Source organism: Microcebus murinus, chromosome X (assembly GCF_040939455.1).
Source record: "Microcebus murinus isolate Inina chromosome X, M.murinus_Inina_mat1.0, whole genome shotgun sequence".
NCBI lineage: Eukaryota > Metazoa > Chordata > Mammalia > Primates > Cheirogaleidae > Microcebus > Microcebus murinus.
The window spans coordinates 88,658,582-88,680,033 of NC_134136.1; the positions used below are offsets into that span (position 1 = coordinate 88,658,582).

The 21,452-nt window shown below is 39.0% G+C and overlaps 2 protein-coding genes across 5 annotated transcripts in view; both read left to right on the forward strand.

The window, feature by feature from the left end:
* The window catches only part of LOC105882445 (glia maturation factor beta), a 902,793-nt gene that overhangs the window by 766,975 nt on the left and 114,366 nt on the right, over positions 1-21,452 (forward strand). The gene's annotated exons all lie outside the window — the stretch shown is intronic.
* Positions 1-21,452, forward strand: part of FRMPD4 (FERM and PDZ domain containing 4) — a 539,531-nt gene that overhangs the window by 428,220 nt on the left and 89,859 nt on the right. For all 4 annotated transcript variants that reach the window (XM_012784824.3, XM_075999302.1, XM_012784823.2 and 1 more), the window contains 2 exons: positions 11,985-12,145; positions 16,634-16,736. In XM_012784824.3, coding sequence (XP_012640278.1) covers positions 11,985-12,145; positions 16,634-16,736 — 264 coding nt within the window. The remainder of the gene's footprint in view (positions 1-11,984; positions 12,146-16,633; positions 16,737-21,452) is intronic.

The window sequence follows — 21,452 nt, forward strand, 5'->3', positions numbered from 1 at the left end:
TTCTTTATCCATATGTTCCCTCTGCCTGGGATATTTTTCCCATGGATATTCACCCAGCCCAATCCCTCACTACATTCAGATCTCCATTCAGGCATCTCAGAGATGCCTCCACTTCCATCTTGTTAAAACAAACACCCCTTTCACTGTCTATACTGCTGTATTTTTCTTTGTAAAAATTATCAGCCCTTGATAATATGTCATATAGTTTATGTTCATTTGATTTTTATTATCTCAGTCCTTCCAACAGAATATGGGTTGTCAAATGTTTTTCTGTAAAGGGCCAGATAGTAAATATTTTAGGCTTCAGGGGCCACAAGGTCTCTGTCACAACTACCACAATGGTAGAGTCTTTGAACTCTACCATTATAGTGTAAAATCAGCTATAATACATAAATAAATGAGCATGACTGTATTCCAATAAAACTTTATTTACAAAGGCAAGTGAGTCAGATTTGACCTGTGGGCTGTAGTTTGCTGACCCCTGCTCTAGAATATAAGCTTGGAGGTCTGAATCACAGCCATATCTCAGGAACTAGGCATATAGAAAGCTTTTATTAAATGGTTGTTGAATAAATGGTAGATAAATTTGATACTCCATAAATAACAAAAGAGACTAATTTTGATTGAACTGGAAAAGTCAATTTCTGCCAACTTAAAAGAAAATGGTAGACAAAATCTTCAAATGAGTGTATCAACTCTTCTAAAACATGAAGGCATTTGCCAAGGTCCCTTCTAGCTCTCAAATTCAGTGATGCTCTCAAATTCAGTGACACTCTCTCTGTTATACATTTTACTATAGGTCTGTTAAGTTTGCTACATGAGTAATGTTGACCAAAGATAAAAGTTGACTGTGAAAACTTTGACGCAGAGACAAAGAATGCCTCAGTTGAGATAAGAAGAGATCTCATTTCATTTAAATTAGGCAAATAGAAATGGATTCTATAGTGGTCAATGTATCAACCTAACATTCTCATTGTATTTCAAGGTCCATATGTGGAAAATCAAGAAAAGAATGCTTATTTAATAGATGTGTATTTTTTGTTTTGTTTTTTTGTTTTTTTGAGAACTGTTGGTATAAATATAAATATGGTTGATATATTATAAATAAATATTAGTTGAATAATTGATCTCAGTGCAGCTCTTAATGAAAAAAAATTATTTATTACTCTTAGATAAGAATCAGAAAAGGAACTAGAATGACATTTTTCACTGGAAGCCAGAACGAGGACATTCCTTATCAGTCCCATTCAAGGGGCAGTTGTTTTATGAGATCTAGTGGATTGCTCCATGGAAGAGAGAGGCTCGGTGCATGATTGAGAGTCCTGGCAGGAAACAGATGTCTGTGGGCACAGATAAAAAAACCCAGCAAGTCACACTGAGACACCAGGGACTAGCAGCAGCTGTGACCACTTAGCACAGCTAGGCCTTAAAAGGCAAAGAAAGGGAACAGTGTGAAGCAACTACACCAAAGCAAGGAGGTGGCAGGAAAAATAAATAACCCATCTCTCTCTTCCTATCCTCATTCTCGCCTGCAAGCACCTCCCATTGTGTGAACCCCAACAGGAAGCCAGAGGGTAAGGAGCCCACCTGATATCCTTCATAACAGTGAAGCTCCCAGGGAACCAGGTAGAGGATCTGGGACAGGAGTGGGGCTGGGCATAGGAACTGAGGTTCAGGTCACATGCACAAGTCTTAGAATGGAAGAAACTCTCACAAACGAAACTCCAAATAGAAAAAATGTTTAAAGTTGAGCAGTAATATAGTTTTATGTCTAAGGAAACTGAATTCTCTAGGTAAGGCCTAGGAATAATTTTAATGCAGAAAAGATTAAGAGATCACAAATTCTTAATTATAACAGAACTGTTAGCTTAAACCTTTGATTCTGTGATTTCCTTACCAGCCCTTTTAACTTCCATCAGAAGTTTTCAGCCATCAAAGTAAGCCTTTACCATGTAATCACTTTTTAAAAATCCTGTGTGTAATGATTATAAAATTATGAACTTTATAAAGTGTGGCCAATCAATTCTCTAAAAACATCTCTTTTATAAAAATCAATTCATCTTTTTGCCTTGTGTCTTAGACCCGGATTTCTGTAACACATACTCTTATAGTTTGTATTTACCAAAACCATGGGGTTGTTCTCACTTTCCAAGTATAAAGTTATAATATAAATTTTCAAAGAATACATGTAGGCTAGGGGGACATATAATGGCCCCTTGGGATGGAGAAGGGACAATCCTATGTCTTCAACCCTCCTCCCCAACCACTACCCTAAAATATGGATAAATCCAATTTGATGGAGACAAACTCTCAGAATTAAAAGTGATGTTTTTAACTTATTTGAGAAAGGCTTTGCTCATTGTGATCAAGTCTTTTGCTCAAAGAGGTATTTTCCTGCAGGTACCAAAAATAAATAAATAAGGGTAATCAATCAAGAAGGAAAAGCCTGCCCAGCCATGCAGTAATTATGCTGCTCTATAAGCAACAGATGCCAACTCCTTAGAAAGGTTTAGGGTGGTTAGACTTCCAACCCTCAAAGGGTTCAATCTATCAGAGCCCAAAGCAAGACACGTGTAAGAAGCATCAATCAGTCTATGTCTCAGTCACTCATAACTGCTAACCTGGGACCACTCTGTTTCATCCCACTTGCTGAGATAGGATTAGACAAGCAGGATGGAAATGCACCATTTCCCGTCAGTACTCTATCTTCATTTTTAGGTCTCTAAAAATGCCACTGAATATTTCTGAATGTGAGAGCTGGACTTTTTGAGAGCTGTGGTGAGCTTTGTAGTGTGAATGCCTCTGTCCATCACGTTTAAATATTTAAAACACCCTTTGGGCTCACTCACACTGGTAGTCAGGAACCCTTTGGATTATACAGAACAGAAATCTCCACATTTTTTTGTTTTTGTACTCCTATTAGTAAAAACGTTTTGAACATGTAGTATCCTAAATACATACTAATTTATTCATAATTTATATATATATGTGCAACTGTAAGTAATATATTATGGAGCATATAAAGCATATATTAAAAAGGTGTTAAAATGAGATGTTAAAATAAGATGAAATGAAAGTAAAATATATATTAATTATTTTAAATATTAAATATCACTACTACATTAAAATTATTTAATATTTTAATGACAATAAACTGAGAATGCTTATTTATTTTTGAACATCTTGGTTTATCACTTCATTGAATGAAAATTTGAAGCTCTGGTTGCAAGTTCAGCTTAATGTCTTTACTTGGTTTTAATCATTATCATTGGAGGAAAAAAAACCTGCAGAAACAAATGAAAAGGCAAATGGACCAAAGTGTGGCACCAATTTGCTTACTAGATCATGTAGCACCATTTTCAATCCCATCTTTGCAATGGATTTTGTTGAAATTCATCTGGGAAGTTGCCATCTTCTTTGATATCTGTCAACTGTTACAAACCAAATGGAAGATGTTGCATTTTCTTATTTTTAACAAATGAGTTCACCATCCACTGAAATGCTTCATTTAGAAGATTTCTAAACAGGTTAGACAAATTCATTTCCAAGTTTTCAAAGACTGCAGTTTTTAGATACATATTTGCATAATTTTCAATAAAACAAGCACATCGCTGTTTTGTCCAAACATCTGTTTCCCTACATTCTAACCACAATCCAAGTTTCTTTGAAAAAAAATAAGTTACTTTCACACTCATTATTATACCTCCTTTCCCCTGAAAAGGCAACTCTTTTAGTTTAATTGTCATCAGGTAGTCAACAACCCCTGTATAGGACAAAAGATTTTCATATCCACTCTACTTTATTTTAATGGTTTTGTTTCAAAAACAAACACATTGTTGACATGCTAAAGTCCTTCAATTTCTTTGCTACCATAGCTTGCATTGAATTCTTTCAAGGGTACAACCATTTACCATGGAAGCCTTGTTTTGTTCTAGGCGAAGCTGCTACTCCGATGTTGTACACTTTGCTATATTTGTGCCAGTATCATAACATTCTAAGAATCGTCATTTTATAATGGGTTCTGGTATCTTATAGGGCTAGACATCAAGAGTGTTTTTCTTGTTTGTAGTGTTCTTTTACAGTATTATATAAAATTTAGAATTCTCTTTGTTGAATTCTTTAAAAAGGACTGTTGAGATAGCTTTATTGGATGGCATTAAATCCATAAATTAATTTGGAGAGAACTGAAAGTTTTATGTTTAGTCTACCCATGAAAGAGAAGCCTCATTTATTGTGAAACCTCCCGAAATTCTCCAACAAGATTCTTTTAAACACTTTGTGATTTTTAAGTTGAATCATTCTGGATTCTCTTGGCTTTTCAAGTACAATGTAAGTTTCCAAGCTTGACTAAACAGTTCTAAATCTTTAAATGCTCCTGACGTGTTATGGGAATTGACTGACAGTGGCCTGTGGAATTGATCAGTGAAGGTTAAATTCTTCTGAACTCACAATATGCATATTTATGAAGGCAAAAAGCATTCGACTATGTTATGTGAGCTGAAAACACATTATATGCAGTTATGTATGTTCATATAAAATTGAACTCATTTCTAGTGGAGGGATTCGGTTTGGTTCTTTTGGTCCCAAAGGACAGAGGCTTGTCTGGACTTGCTCAAAAAATGGGAGTTGAGTTAAAAAATATGTATATCATAAGAGAAGTGGAATGCCTTGGACATATGAGAATGGAACTGTAGACGGGCTGAGCATGGGAAGCAGCAGAAGGAGGTAGCTCCAGATCCAGGGAAGACTTAGCATCCTCATTGGCAGGAGTTCCTGAGTCTCCTACCATGATGTCACTCCACAGAATGGTCTCTCTCTAAGTGGGTAACTTCTTCCAACTCCCCTCTTCTTTTCCTCAAAGATTCTGTTTCTGTTTTCTCATATAGTACTGTGTTTCCCCGAAGATAAGACGTACCCATAAAATAAGCCCTAGCAGGATTTCTAAGCATTTGTGCAATAGAACCCCCACCCCGAAAATAAGACCTAGTGATGGGCGTGGCTATGCAGCGTATCTGCACAACCCATGAATTTTGTCGCAGAGAGGGAAAGAAGATGAGCAGCCCTTCTCATCTGCTCCATCGTGACAGCTACTACTATCCCAGAGGTGACTGGAAAGGTGCAGGCAGCCCCACCAACAAGGTCAGCTCTACTTGTCAGGTCCCGGCCATCCTGTGCGTGCTGCAAGCTGAGGCTTTGAGGGGAAAATAACACATCCCCTGAAAATAAGCCCTAGGGTGTCTCCTCGAGGAAAAGTAAATATAAGACCCTGTCTTATTTTCAGGGAAACACAGTACACATAAATCTTATCCCTAAACTCATGTGTGTGAGTACCATCATACTACATTCCTGCTGGTCAACAAGTCAAATGTAATCATGTTGAATATTCAAAAGTCCTGGGAATCTTATGCAGAGCAGAAATTTGAGCAAGCCTTTATGGTCTCCTCCTCCTGACCTGCTCCTAAGATACCCTGGTCCGAGTGAGTCTGTATGGTCCCCTGAAGTCCATGGACTCTGCCATTTCTTTAGGCTCAGCCTATAGTTCTTGATGCCTTGCCAGCCATACCAGCAAACTATTTCTCTTGAAGTTTCTGCCACCTCATAGGGGTCTTCTACTTTGGCTACCTCAGCCAAGTTGTTCAGACTTTCAGGAAACAAAAGTCAGGAAAGAGTTATATGCAGTCAAATTTTGCTTTGAGCCGTGTAAATGCACCTCCCCTAAGGCAAAGGTCTACAAAAGTCCTGTCTACCTTATTTGACCTGGGATAGGAAAAAACTCAAAATGAGAACAAAGCAAAAACATTTTCTTTCAACATATTATTTTGCCACACACATTATCATAGTTTTAACTCCCTAGAAACCTATCATGGGGTCTAACCTACCTCATGACTTCTCTCAGTGGTAAAATATCAACTTTAACAATCCATACTTTACTCTCTTTTTCCTCTTCCAACTTAAATTCTTGTTCTGGGAGAGTCTGGTTTGCCTAAATTAGCACTTTAGGTCAAATCTGTTTATGTTAGGCCACCTCACAGGCTACAATAGGGCTTTGAATTTTTGCCCCTTCTGTTGGGAGCTCCCCCTACCCAAGTCCAGCCAGGGATGTGGGAAGGTCGTGAAGAATAGAATATGGGGTTCCTGTAGCTGCCATGTCAACAAGGATAATGAGGGGAGAAGTTTCCTTTGGAAGTGTCTGTGCTATTTCTCCAATATAACATATTTAGTCATGAAAGATGGGAATAAGGTTGGTGGAGAAAATCTTTTTGGGGTCTGGAAATTCAGGGTATTTTAATACTATTAAAAGCACTATATACAAATTAGATGCATGATGTTTTGGTGCAAAACAAATATTCCCCCCCAATTCAGTGTCATAAAACCATCATTATGTATTTTCCCTCATTCAGCTGGCTGATCTAGCTGGCGGGGGGGTGGGGGCATGGGGCTGGGCAGCTCCGCTGTACTTGGCTTCTCAGTGAGTTGCAGGCTCTGATCTGGCCCACATATATCTGTTCTGGAGACCAGGCCAAAGGGGCAGCAGCCACCTTAAGAAGGTCTTCTCATGGAGATGATGAGCAGCAAGAACACATGCCCAAATACACAAGTGTTTTTCACTTGTCACATCTGGGCTCAGTCGTGGGACATTCTTTGGGCAATGGAATGTTAGCAGAGCTGAGGGGTGGAGAAACATGCACTGTGTATAGTGGGAAGGTACTGGAAAGGAATGTGGCATCTGGTAGCAAGTCACATCCTACGAAGCAAATGAACACTAAGTCAATCTACCACACAGACCAGTGCTACCAAGAGAAGAACATATATATTGATGCTTTATGCTCTTGTGTAATTAAAGCTGGCCATCTCTGAAAGGTAACACCAACAGTGAGCTTCTCAAGCATAACTTGGGCACATATGTTAATTTATACTTATTTTTGTTCCAGCCTTAACTACCCAGGTGGCCCACCTGCCATTATCTTCCCAGATTCTTTAACTTCCATACCAAATATACTGGCTTCTAAATTTGGTTCTTCGTTGCAGAATCTTTCCACTCAGCACATACTCCAAAAAGGACCTTGCTGGCTCTAATGAGTGCATCAAAAACTGGAATGACTTTAGGTTTTCATACAGGGCACCTTCTACTAGTCAAAGCAATTTTTGTGTTACATTGGATACATCAGTCTTTTATTTCTGCCGAAGAAGAAAGGCTCCAAGAGTTCAAGGAAAGCCCTTTCCTTTTGTTATGGGGAGTTAGGCCGCAGGGTTACCATCATTCCTTTTGAAATGAAATCTGTTAGAAACAGGAAGATTGCTCCCTTTATCTTGATGTACACATTTTCCATCTCAATTAATATACTCTATAGTTTCAGGTCATAGATTCTTGGCCTATCTGTGTGTTTGTGGGAGAAGGTTGAGGGCAGAGGACGGAGGTTTATATGGCTTATTGGTTGTATTCTTCTAGTCTCAGCATCAGAATTCACTGAAGCATGTTCAGCAGGAAAAAGATGTTGCTTTTTCAGCTCATTATAAAAAGAGGCATGCATATTTATAAAAAGTATTGCATGTACAGGGCCCCAAACCCCTTGCCTTAATACAGAAAACCAAATGATGTTTCATGCGGGGACAGTCTATTATGGATCCATTCTTACTGGAAAAGAAACAGGGGTTGGTTACTTTCAGACAATTTTTTCTGAAAACACACCTGTTGAGCAAGACCAGGGGTCCTCAAACTACGGCCCGTGGGCCACATGCAGCCCACCAAGGACATTTATCTGGCCCTCTGGGTGTTTTTGCCACCGCTGCCTGTCCTGCTTAGCAGCCGACTCGTCCCGGGCCCACAGTGCGCATGTGTGGAATGGTCGGCCACACTCTCCAACTACCCTCCAACGGTCTGAGGGACAGTGAACTGGTCCCCTGTTTAAAAAGTTTGAGGACCCCTGAGCAAGACGATGATCATGACATTGGAAGATTATCTTTAACGTGCAAGGAAAGCAAAAATAATCAAAAAATCATTAACACAGATGAGAATGCTAGAAAAGCAGTGACCACAAAATACACATTGGTTATGTTTCAAACCTTATTTGGGTGAGGAAACAACAATGAAGTGATAAGGACCAAAGTAAGACTCTCTGTTGACACAGAGGATAGCAGCATCTGAGGTGAAAGGGCCTGTGCCTGTCTCATTCCTTACTTACGGGACATAATTCGTGCTTCTCAGTTTCCTCAAGACTCGAATTTTCTCCCCAGCCCTGCACTCAAAGGTTGCTTAGAAATATGGCTGAGGAAAACTTGTTACCAGTGGTTCAGTCACTATAGTGCCTGGATTTTATTCTTTATTTATTTATTCTTAGTGCCTCTTTTATTCTTTTGTGTTCTGGTACAGTATTGCCTTGTGTATATCAGTGTATATTTGTATTTATTGTGTCATTGAATTTGATAGGGTTTTTCAAATTGAAGGCCTCAGAGCTTGCCTAGGATTTGTGAGACGCATTTCACCAAGAAAGTTGGGCTGCAGATATTTGAAGCGTTATTGAGTTTCTTTTCATATTTTAATATAGAATGAGTTCAGAATGTCTGGAATCTATTCCTTTCTATTCATTGATCTCGAGATGAAAATAACAGCTAATACTTTTGGAGTGCTTTCTATGTGTCAAACATTTTGCTAAGTGCTTTGCGTTTCATCATTCAATTTTCACAACTATCTTATGAAGTTGTTACTATCATTATCATTATTTTACAGATGAAGAAACTGAAGCACAGGGTGATGATGAAGTAATATGTGCATCACTAGGAAGTGGAGGGGTGGGGTGCCCAGGACTCAAATACAGACAGTCTGGCTCCAAAGTCTCATACTAGACAACCATGTCACTTCTCATGTTCACTCTATACCTGGGCATTTATGTATTTCTTGAGCAAACAAGAAAATATTATCCTCTTGAAGAGAAAATGTCTGCTGCAGTGTGGATACATCAGGACATGGGGCTTACGCTAGGAAACATGCTCATAGGGCCATCCTCACTGGGAAGCCTAAAAATTTCTGTGACCCCTGCCACTCTCAGCCTGGTCCAGGCCACCACGATCTTTTGTCGGGATTGGTGCAATGGGCCCTACTTCTACCCATGTCCCCGTCCCCTGTCTGTTCTCAGTGCAGCAGCTAGAAATTAACGCCTCCATTCAGCACCTTCTAACAGCTGCCTGTTCCACTTAGGACAAAAGGCAAAGTCCTTCCAGGAACCCGTGTGATCTGTGCCCTCCCCATCACTTTTTTTATTACTCCCCTCCCTGCCTCCAACCCCCCCACACCCAGCCCCTACTGGCCTCTGTGCTTCTCCTGCCTCAGGGCCTTTGCACCCTGTGGCCACTGTGTTGGAAGTGCTCTGCCCCCAAAGTTCTCCCCAACATTGCAGCTCCTCCCCCACCAGTTCTCCATCCTTCTCCCTGCATTATTTTCCCCTTAGTGTTTATAATGACCTGCTATTCCATCAGTTTCACTAATTTCTTAGTGTGTTCTCTGTCTCTGAACACTAGAGTGAACATTTTATTTTTTGTCTGCTTTCTTCCCTAGTTGAGAATCCAGTGGGTGTTTAACAAATTGACTAAATAAATAAATGAGTGCATTATGGAGTTGTTTTGGATAATTAAATTAACTAGCATATAGAAATCATTTAGAATGAATAGTGCTTAGTATAAAATTAGTGTTTAATAAATGTCAGGTATTAATAAAATAATGTAATAGTTATTGAATGCATGATTCACTGAAAAGTTATATACTATTACTTCATCATGTAGTGGAAAGAGGATAATCAAGCTACAGATGTTTTAAGTATTTTAATGTATATTGGCAATGGATGCCAGAGGAAATGTTCAGGAACATCATTTGTGTTCTTTTTTCTTATTGTCTAGAAGGCACACTATAACCTACCCTTTCCTGGGCATGTAAGTGATTGTCAAACTTTGCTGCACTTTGGAATCACCTGGAAATCTTTTAAAAATTTATCCTGGTTCTCAACCCAAGATATTCTGATGTGATTGGTCTGGGGTGTAACCTGGGCATTAGGATTTTTTATTGCTCCCCAGGTGATTGTAATGTGCAGCAAAGGTTGGGAATCACTTAAGCTTTTCACACAACTGGCAACAGCAAGGAGAAAAAGCCTTCCTCGATCTCTCTCTGTGCTTAGAATTGAGAGTTAAGCCAACCTCAGTTCTATAACATGTGTGACCATTGGCAAGTCACTTAGCTTCAACAAGCTTGACCTTCCTTTTTATATGTCTGCTGTGGGTGATGGTGAAAACTCGGAACTTAGGGCCAGGCTCCAAAAATGTGGATTCCCTTTTGTCCCTCCCTCCCTTCCTCCCTTTCTTCCTTCCTTCCTTCCTTTCTTCCCTGCCCTTTCTTCCTTCTTTCCTTCCATCCTTTCATTGTTTCATCTGGAGATAAAAGCAGAGAATTGTTTCTAGATGTAGCTCAAGAACCAAGAACAACATGCTCTGAGATGGCGCTTTCTTACAGAGGAGACAAGAGAACCAAACAGTGGTCACCATGCCTAGGTGGCCTCATGCTCCCCCAGTTGCACCCAGCCATACCTATTTTAGGCCCAGAAGGGATCAATGTCAGGAGGTCAAGTTCCTGCCCAGTAGGGAGCACCATGGGAATGTCAGAGGTCCTCCTGCTGTCCTGGCTTTCAGCCCTGGCTTTCCCACCTCCTCCCTGTGTCTCTGTCCCTCCTGCCTGAGACCCTGTCTGAGGCTCCTGCCCTGGTCACTAGGCCTTACTATGCACTGGTTTTGATGGTTCACTCAGGGTCTTGAATTCTGTCTTCTAACTGTCAGACTTCTTCTTGTGATCTGCTGTGTACCTGAGGTCTGCCCCCCTCTCTTCATCCATCCCAAGCATGTCTACAACCCTCTAAGGCTATTTCTCAGCATATCAGTTATAACTTGGCAGTTTTCCACAAAGAAATACCTTTATTCAAGTATTAAGAACCTACTATATGCCAGACACTGTTCTCGGTACCTGAGATAAATCATTGAATAAAACTAAGTTCCTTATTCTCACTATACCTGTAAAAGAAAAAAAATTTTTTTAATTAAAAAAATAAGTTTCTTGCTCTCACAGAGTGTGCGTTCTATTGTAGAGAGTAAAACAATAAAAATAAGCATAAAAATAAGTATACAGTTGGCCCTTGAATAACACAAGAGTTAGGGGCACCAACTCAGAACACACTCAGAAATCTGCATATGACTTGATGCTCCCAAACGTAACTACTAATAGCCTTACCAATAGCATAAATAGTCGATTCACACTTATTTTTATATGCATTATATACTGTATTCTTATCATAAACTAGAGAAAAGAAAATGTTATTAGAAAATTATAAGGAAGAGAAAATATATTTACTTTTCATTAAGTGGAAGTGAATCATCGTAAAGGTCTTCATTCTTATCTTCATGTTTGAGTATGCTTAGGAGGAGGAGGGAGAAGAGGGGGTGGTCTTGCTGTCTCAGGGGTGCCAGAGGTGGAAGAAAATCTGCATGTAAGCGAACCCATGCAGTTCAGACCTGTGTTGGTCAAGGATCAACTGTATCGTACAGCATGTTAGTAGGTGATTAGTCCTATGGGGAAAAAAAAAGAAGTAGAAGACAATAAAGGGAATGGGGGTGTGGGAGAGCAGGGTTGCAATTTTAAAATGTATGGCCAGGATAGTCCTTTTTAAGGTGGTCATATGTGAGCAAAGCCTTGAAAGAGGCAAGGGTGAGCCATGCGGATATCTGCAGGATAAGCATTCTGGGTTGGAGGAACAGCCAATGCAAAGGCCTAAAGCAGAAGTGGGTCAACAAGGAGGCCATGACAGAAGCATGACTATGGGTCTCCCCACATCCTTCCCACTCTCTACCTAACAGAGAATAGGTTTTGAAACCAGAGAGATGTGATTGCCAGGCCAAGGCCTACTACATTCATTAACGCCTCATTTCTCTTGTGTGTGCTTTTTCCACAGTCACATGACACAAGCAATCCCATTTGACGACCCTCGGTTAGAGAGCTGCCAAATCATCCCTCCAGCTCCCCGCAAGGTGGAGATGAGGAGGGACCCTGTGCTGGGATTTGGCTTTGTGGCAGGGAGTGAAAAGCCAGTGGTTGTTCGCTCGGTAACACCAGGTAAGCACCCAACCCCAGTTCTTGGTCTCCAGGGACCACTTGCCACACCCTGCCAGAATGACTACTGTTCAGTTTCATAAGGTGTCCAGGCTCTGAAGGCTAGGTGAGTTTTTCTAACTCCTGGATAGAGTGAGACCACCTGAGAGACAGAATTGGCTCCTCAAACTAGGTTTCAAACTGCCAAATCCATCATATCACTTGACTCAAGAAAATACTGAGCCATCATTTGTAACCATGGAAATGACCCACTTCTTAACATATGAATACAAGCAATAAAAGGCAGGCACTGTGCTGTATTACAATAAACTCATGAAGAATTCCTTAGTGGAGAAAAGCAGGAAGTAGTATTTAAGTTACAGTAGAATTTAGTCATCAGGGTGGTTGGATTATTTTTATAAATATGCACTCCCCTTCCTTCCCACTAGGAGAGAATACATTTCCCTACCTCCTTACCTTTGGGCTGGACCAAGTGACTGACTTTGGCCAATGGCATATTAGCAAAGACAACGTGAGCAAGGGTTTGAGATGTGCTTGTGCAGTTGAGCTTATTTCCTGGGCTTCTGCCATGGCCATAGAAGAGAGTTTTCCCCAGGTGGCTGCTACCCCTTCCACCTTAGCCTCAGAATGAACACATGTAGCAGGAAGCCTGCAGCTGGGAGCTAAGTGCAGCCTATCTGCAGTTTGAAAGAAAACCACCCAGCTGAGCCTAGCCTAAATCAGCCAGTCTGCGATCACCCTGAAGACCCATAAGTATAAGAAGAAATGATCACTGAACACTGTACTGAGTTTGGGGGTAGTTTGTTATACATCAAACTCGTACTGATACAGTACTTGTCAAGTTGCTTAAATTCTACAATATGACCAGATAATTAATGTATTAGGACATACAGATGTTGTACTGTCAACGCAGTTGAATACCACAGACTACGATGCAATCACCTGAAGTGGGCTGCTTTTGCCTTTCCAGAAATGTGCTTTATATTATCTATTTATTATATATATGTATGTGCTTACTATAATATACTTGTATTGGATTTATTTTCAGACAAAAGGAAATTTTCTTCCATGCTGTTTCTTTCCAGGATTTTGCAAATCAGTAACAGTGTTCAGTAGTAAAGTACTGCACTTAAGAGCACAGACTCTGGCATCAGACTGCCTGAGTTTGAATCCTGCCTCTACCCCTTGTTAGACTTTGTAGCTTTCATGTTAACTCTCTTACATCAGCTTGATGTAACTTCTCTATATCCTCTATATAATGGGGATCATAGTAGTATCTATAATACTTTATAAGACTATGGAGAGGATGCAATAAGTTAGAAGAGTGCCAGGCATGTCCTGATCATTTCATAGATGATGATTATTATTATTAAACTCTAAAATATTTGATCAGTTGAGTCTGTCAATTAAGGGAGACAAAAGTCAACTAGTGACCTGGTATAGATCTTTCCCCTGATGCCCTCATACCCCACTTTTTAAAAAATTTTATTAAAAATTTTTTTCTGGTATAGATTTTTAAAGTTGATTTAATTTTTCCTTTTTCATTATTTTGACATAATATACCCCAGAGCAAGCACCACAAATAATTAACCACTTTAGACTTGTGCTGAACAGAATGTGTCCTTTTCATTCCTATCATTGTCTCACCATGCAACTTCTTACTCTGTCAGCTGAGCTTTTTATTTCATTAAATGTAGATCATATTTTAGTTCTCTGTGTGGGATTATTAAGCTTGACACAATTGAGAATTTTATGCTCAAAATAGATTTGTTGCCTTTTATGATAATAAAATAATACATATGCTTTGTAAAAAAATATAAACAATGTAGATAATATAAAGGAGAAAGTAAAATATATATATATATGTATATATATATATCACCTGAACTCCTACTAGGAGATAGCCATTATTGCCATAGACATAGAGAGAATATGTGTAGTAGACAACTCTGTACATATACAAACACATATGTATTATATATCATATAATGTATTATCTATGTGTGTATGTGTATATACACATATTTTTTCCTAAATGGAATCATATTTGGCATGCTGTTTTATAATATTGGGATATTTTAGCATCTCTAATTATGAGATTCTCCAAAGTATGTCCTCCTGGAAGCTGAAGCTGACTGGAGATTCAAGTCTTGTTTTTCACTTTCTTGTACCATCTCACTGTTCTTTCAACCTCTTTCCCTTCTTTGCCCTCAATTCTCCTTAGCTTCAAAGACACTAACACCTACTGTTAGACAATTTTGAGAAGAGTAGAATAAAAGTGAAGGCAGAGGTCAAAGAGTATTACTTCCAGTTATTTTTATGAGTGAAAATACTGGTCAAATAAACTGTGTCTATCATAAAAATGACTCTACTGAAGTCCCAAGGGATTTCAGTGGTATGAACATATTTTCTATACTACATAATCCAATCTTCAGAGTAAAAAGCAGAAGACAATTTTCTGAAATGTGGCACTGTTTCATATTTTGGAAGGGACTGTGTGTTGCTTCTTCCAGAATTCTTGATTAAAGTTGTTTGATTAAACAAGAATTAATCAAAATATTTTGATCAATTTTTATTTGTTGAAAAAACATAGGTCAAATGTAAGAATATGTTCTGTTAATCTGAGAGTGGTTTTCTTATTAGAATAGTTAACATTCATCCTCCAAACAGTTACTTTGAAAATTGTTCTGTAGTTGACTAGCATTTGATTTCTAACTATTTGTTTGGCTGAATTTGAGTGACTGTTTGCACGTAATTCAATAGTTACAGTAAGTTTCCTAAGTGATTTTTCTGAATTCCTTATGTGTGTAAATGCTGAATCTCGGTTCTCATATCTGTGAAATGAATATTTTCTATCACTAATATGGGGAGATGTTAAGGTTTTTCTACTCTTACTCCCCAAAAAGAAGACAAACTTGTGCTACAACTTGAGTGACACAAACACCAACTATCTGGGTGAGTAGAGAACAACTGAATTATTCAGTTCCATGTTCTGGGTATGAAGTATTCATTTTCATTACTAAATAAAGTAATACCAATAATATTTAAAAGATAATATTCCAGAAGCACCTGTCACCCAGTGGCAAACCTGTGGAAATAAAGTTAAAATTGTACTACTCTATAGTAGCATATAAATATTTGGGAGATAATTGCACATATCTAGAGCATAATCCAGGTTATTGATTTTAGATTTTACTTAAATACAGACATATGCTTCACACAGTTTATGTGTTAGGACACCTGGAAGAGACCAGGCTTTGAATTATGGGGGCAAGTGCAAAAGACATGTTGGTCATTCTGAACTTGGAAGAGTCCAAGCTGAGATTTAGTGCTACCTTCCAGCCAATTCTTTAACCTGTGTGAGCCTCATTATATGAAAGGGATTATAGTTTTCAGTGAGGTTACTAGCCAAAGCATTTAGCCCATTGTCTAATAAACTCAACAAATATTAGTTTCCTACTCCCTCCTTGGAAACAACTGAAAGAGAAAAGCAGCTGTTCACATCTGGGGGCTGGTGAGCCCTCACAGCTGGATCAGGCTGTCCCTGTGAACATGAACAATCACCAAATATCAACAACAGACAAGGCCATTCTGTGACCATGATGTATTGACACAAAAATAAGACTCCTCTATAATCATATTGTGAGCACAGACACAAACATCCAAGCACAGCCCAAACCACAAAAATATGCAGGCACACCCCCTCCCAGCTGATATGAGTGACTGCTGCTGCTTTATCAATCACAGGTTGCTCTGCTTCCTCCCTCTCACCTTTTAGGCCATTATTAAGATGCTCATGGTAGAATTACCTCCCACTTCCTCTTGGCAGCTAATCCATGGAAAACCCCCACTTCCTTGAACCCACCCCAAAAGCACCTACCACAAGGCCAAGTCTTATAAGAAGCCCTTTCTAACACCCTCTTATTGAGATGTCTTACATTTGCCTGCAGTATGCTGCCTCCTTACTTGTAATGAGTACACAAATGCAACTTTGTTCAAATCCAGCTGTGCCCAAGTGGTTGCAGCCTTGGCTACAGGATATCAGCACAACTGATTGGCTACCTGTTGGGAGAATACCTTCTTCTAGGGACTCACCACACAAAGTATGATCCATTGACCAGCAGCAGCAGCAGCCCCTGAGAGCTTGTAAGAAGTGCATTCCCTCACCCTGCACCCTGCATGGAAATTAGATCCCCAGGTGATGCATAAGTGCGATAAGGTGTGGGAAGTGAGTCTAGTGAGGCTAGTGAGTCTCAACCTTGCCTGTGATATTTTAGAAAAATGTGGATGCCTGGGTCCCACCCTTAAAGATTCTGATTTAATTGGTCAGGGTGCAGCCTGGGCCCATTGTCCACAGAACACTCAGGTGTGATTGAGTTTTGTTCCTGCTGATAGCTCCATTTGCTCACAGTGAATCATGATCAGGAGAGGAGGTTTCTGATGGGTTGCCAATGGTCTTCTCACCTGCATTTCATTCTCTTTTGTTTCCAGGTGGGCCCTCAGAAGGCAAGCTGATCCCGGGAGATCAGATTGTAATGATTAATGATGAGCCGGTCAGCGCAGCGCCCAGGGAGCGGGTCATCGACCTAGTCAGGTAGGTAACTCATTCACTTGTGGCAACTGTACAGTTCTCAGCCCTGTCCGGCAGAGGAAGAGCTTCCTGTGGGCCAATTTAGAGCAGAAACACAAACCTACACGTTCACGTCATTAAAAATGCTGCTGACATTAACCTCTGATGTAAAAACCTATGATTCATAAATACAAAATGCCTAAATGTTCACTGTGTTAACACTGAATGTGCATATCGTTTAGCTTAAAATTTTTATGACTCTTACATCCAAACGTTACATTTTCTTTCCTTCCAGAATTACTAATTACTAATTTTTGATTTTCCATAATCAAGCAGATCAAAATGTAATACCTGAATTCAGTGTAAGTGATGAGCAATTTTATGTACATAATCCCATGAATATACCAACATACAGTTCACTGATTTTTCATATTTGACTGAGTAATTCATTACTGAATTTTGAGATTATCAATGGAGGCAAAAGGATAATTTAGGTCAAGGCTAGGACAGTTAAAACAATGCACTTGGCTTATTGGTTTAGTTGTATTGTACATGTAATTGGTTTGTTATGTTATATTCTTAATGGGGAACCAGAAAATGTATCTTATGTGATGTTACAAACATTGGTCAACACATGTACTCACCAGCAAATTGGTATTAATGGAGCAACACCTAAGTGGACATATAGGAATAACATTTATCAGATGTCGGGTGGGTGTGAGGGGGGAGGAGGGGATGGGTATATACAAACACAATGAATGAGATGTGCAACATTTGGGGGATGGTCACACTTGAAGCTCTGACTCGAGGGGGGTAGGGGGGGCATGGGCAACATACGTAACCTTAACATTTGTACCCCCATAATATGCTGAAATAAAAAATATATATATTGGTCAAGAATCCTCTTAGAATTCCACTGAAGTTACCCTTCTTCAGTGAATTTAGGGCAAAATGGATCTTTAGAAGTTTTTCATATGAAGCTAGACCTATCATATGAATGGATCCACTCATGCTATAGAGATGTTGAGGAATAAGAAGATGTGGCATTTGTCTTTTATAAAATGATCTTTTCAACCAAGATTGAAGCAGAAGCTGAGGCTATCAGAATACTTTAAACTGAGAAGGGAATCTCCTAACATCTGTGTTCACTCATAACAAAAAGTACATCTGTACATTGGGAAAAGCATTAAGTAGAATATTTCTGGGGTCTTCTGGAAAAAGTTTTTTTCCCAAGCTTAGTTCAGCTTTTGCTTCACAAAGAAGTTCTGGATGGTCAAACATTCTTGGAAGAACTAGAAGAGGGGCAAAAGGGCAGAGAAATAGAAAGAAAGGGGGCTTATTTTTAGGGTGACCAGCCATTCCAGTTTTAGCACTTAAAAGGCCCACATCCCAAGGAAACTCCCTTAGTCCTGGAATGGTTGGTCACTGCTATGGTATGAATGCTGGTGTCCCCTCCAAATCTATATGTTGAAACCTAATACCTGATGTGATAGTGTTAAGAAGTTGGACCTTTGAAGTAGTGATTAAGTCATGAGGTCTTGCTCTCATGAATGAGATTAGTGCCCTTATAAAAGAGGTTGAAGGCAGCTGCCTTGTGCCTTCTACGATGTAAGCACACAGTGAGAAAGTGCTATGAGAAGAGGGACCTTCACCACACACTGAACCTGCTGGTGTCTTGATCTTGGACTTTCCAGCCTACAGAGCTGTGAGAAATAAATTTCTATTATTTATAAATTACTGAATGCATTTTATAGTGGTCCAAATGGACTAAGATAGTCAATCTACTTTAGTCTGCGCCTAATATAATGAAGCCTTCCAAGCTGGCTGGAAAAGTCAGACCTGTACTCATGGGGCATCCAAATTTCCAAAAAATGGTGTTAACACTCAGCAGGAACTGTGACTTGTGTCATATTCACCGTGCATCAGGAACAAGACCTGGAAACATTTCTGATCTTTCTGTGGACCAGGAATGCAAGAATAGGAAAAGACTCTACATTTTAGAGCCTTTGGGCAGGAGCTGCAATGTTACCATTTGGAATCAAGATGTGTGTGGGTGTCAGCAGGGACATATCTCATCCAGGCAGGCTCTGAGTTTTATATCAGCTTGCATCCTGGAGTGCCGTGTTTGGACCCGATGGCAAAAGTCCCATGGACATTTTGTTTTCCCCTAGGCACACACCTCTGTGATCAGTCCTATTGATTTCTGCACCCGGAGGATTATAGGAGAAATAAAATATCTGTATTTGGGTTTGCTGTGACTGAATTACCTGCCGCAGGACAGAGACAGAGAAAAAGCTATTTAAAAGTGTGATCATTTCCCAGCAATCCTTCGAGGGGCATTTAGAAAGATTTTTTTTTTCCAAGGATGATTTTTTTTCCCTTCTGGTTTAACACATTGTAGAAGAAAATGACATCTCTGTAAACAAAGCACTCTCTATAGAACTTTATAAATAATGGAATAAATGAACCAGTTAAAAGAGGGGTGGCACACAATAGCTTGAAGTCCGAATCTAGCTCGCCCCATGTTTTTCCAAAGCATGTCAGCTGAAAAAGGTTTTTACCATGTTTAAAGGGTTGAAAAAATAAAAGAATAACATTTTGTGACACATGAAAATCATATGAAATTCAGATTTCAGTATCTATAAATATTCATTGAAGTATAGCCATGCCCATTCATTTGCATATTATCTATGTCTGCTTTTCTGCTATAACAGCAGAGTTGAGTAGTTGCAACAAAAACTGTCAAGCTCACGAAGTCAGAAACACTAGCCCTTTTTAGACAACATTTAATGACCATAACCATTGCTTTAAGAGATATCTAGGTAACCAATTACATTTGGTTAAGCCATATTTAGACAAAAATCCTATGTAATATACATACAGAATTTTCTCAAAATGAAGTTGTAATCCCTGCATTATTCCCACATGCTTGATAAAAAGATTGTGGTGTTTTAAATGGATTGAAACCTTTTCACTCTCATTAAACCAAAATTTTGAAATATTGTATTTCTCACTAATGAAAATGATTATGTATTAGAAAATTTTCCTATGCCTTCCCATAAGTTTAGTCATCTATCTGCCATAATGCTTACTAACGTAAAAATTTAGCTCTTGGAAAATAATCCCCTTTTTACTGGGCTCCTCAGCTGATATGTGTTTTAATGTCTATATCTTACACAAGATAAATTCCCTTCCTGTATAATAAAAAATATCCCATTTTCTTAGTCACTGAGGACATTCAGAAAAATACTCATCATTTTAATAACATTATAAAATTCTCTCTTTAAAAATTGGCATCCATTTGCTTGCCTTAGTGGTTTAGTCTTGTTTTGTTCTTTTTCCCCTCATTATAGCATTTACTCTTATATCATTTTTTTGTTTCCAGATACATTTGTGTTTCTTTGTGGATTATTTTCCTTATCATTTGGTTACTCTATTATAGAAATTTATTTTTTTTCTTGAGAAAATGAAAGAGTTTCTTAGAGACCAATTTACTGCTATAGTAACCACATTTTGGTTTTTTCATGTAGTCTCAAAAAGCTATAATTGCCATACTGAAATTAGATGAGTTCTGTTCATTTCATAGTTTTCTAAGTTGTTAACTCTAACTCATGCTTTATAATGTATGAGGAGTAAAATCTTTGAAGAATCCATGCCCTTTGCAAAATTACCATATCTTTCTTCTTTAAAAATATCCAAGGATAATTTTCTTTGGCTTTTCATAATTAGACAAATTAACTTAAAGCGATCTCCAAAGTTTTATTTTTAAAAAGTAGGGGGTATTATTGCTCATAGAAACATTATGAATCTTGCCACAGTCCCCCAAGGGTAGCCAACCCAGTTAAATTCATTTTACTTTAACAAACAATCATTAAGCATTAACAAACATCATGTAAGACACTGGGCATGTATAGATACATAGGCATGATTCCTGCCCTCAAAGAGGAGACTTCTAATCAATTGCACTATATTTATGACTGGGCAAGGCTGTTGGAGAGGATAGTGTTTGATATGAATGTTTGAAAATAGACAGGTATATTAGGAGATATTAGTGATGGTGGTAAAGAGTAGCCAACAATGCTGAATGGAAGGGCAGGTTAATGCATAGGGAGAGGGTGGTAAAATAGATCTTTCCTTTGTCCTTGTCAACCTCAGACCTTCCTGATGGAAGAAATGGAGAAAAAGCTTTCCAACCTACACATACGGAAAAACCTGTTGACTAAGTGGCTATCCTGGAACACAACCTCAAAATTTGGTCCACAAGGCACCAACATAAATCTACTGTCTCCTGTTAGAATGGATGTATCAGCCTTTTGCATTAGAGATCCATTTGAGAATCTGATAAATGCCATGGACTTCTTCCTTTACCCAGAAAAATCCACATGTGTACAAAATTCTGCATATAATAGAATATTTCTTGATTTCCCCTAAAGCCAATCCCAGTTTTAAAGCCCTGGCAGCAAACTGTGAAAATGCTGTCTCCCTTCCTCCCGCTTCCTCAGTATCAGAAACTGACTTTGAAGAGACAAGCACATAAACAACTCAGTCTTATCCTTTTCCATCACAGCACTGGAAGTAAAAAGTTGTCCACTGCATAATCGGAAGGTACAAAGATTGAACTGGAGACTAATACCCTCTTCTCCCACCCTCTGTAATAGGGCAGCTATCTATCCCTCCATATGCTTTCTCCCATTACCTAAGTTGATTATTCCTGCTGATCTAATTGATGAACAGTGCTGT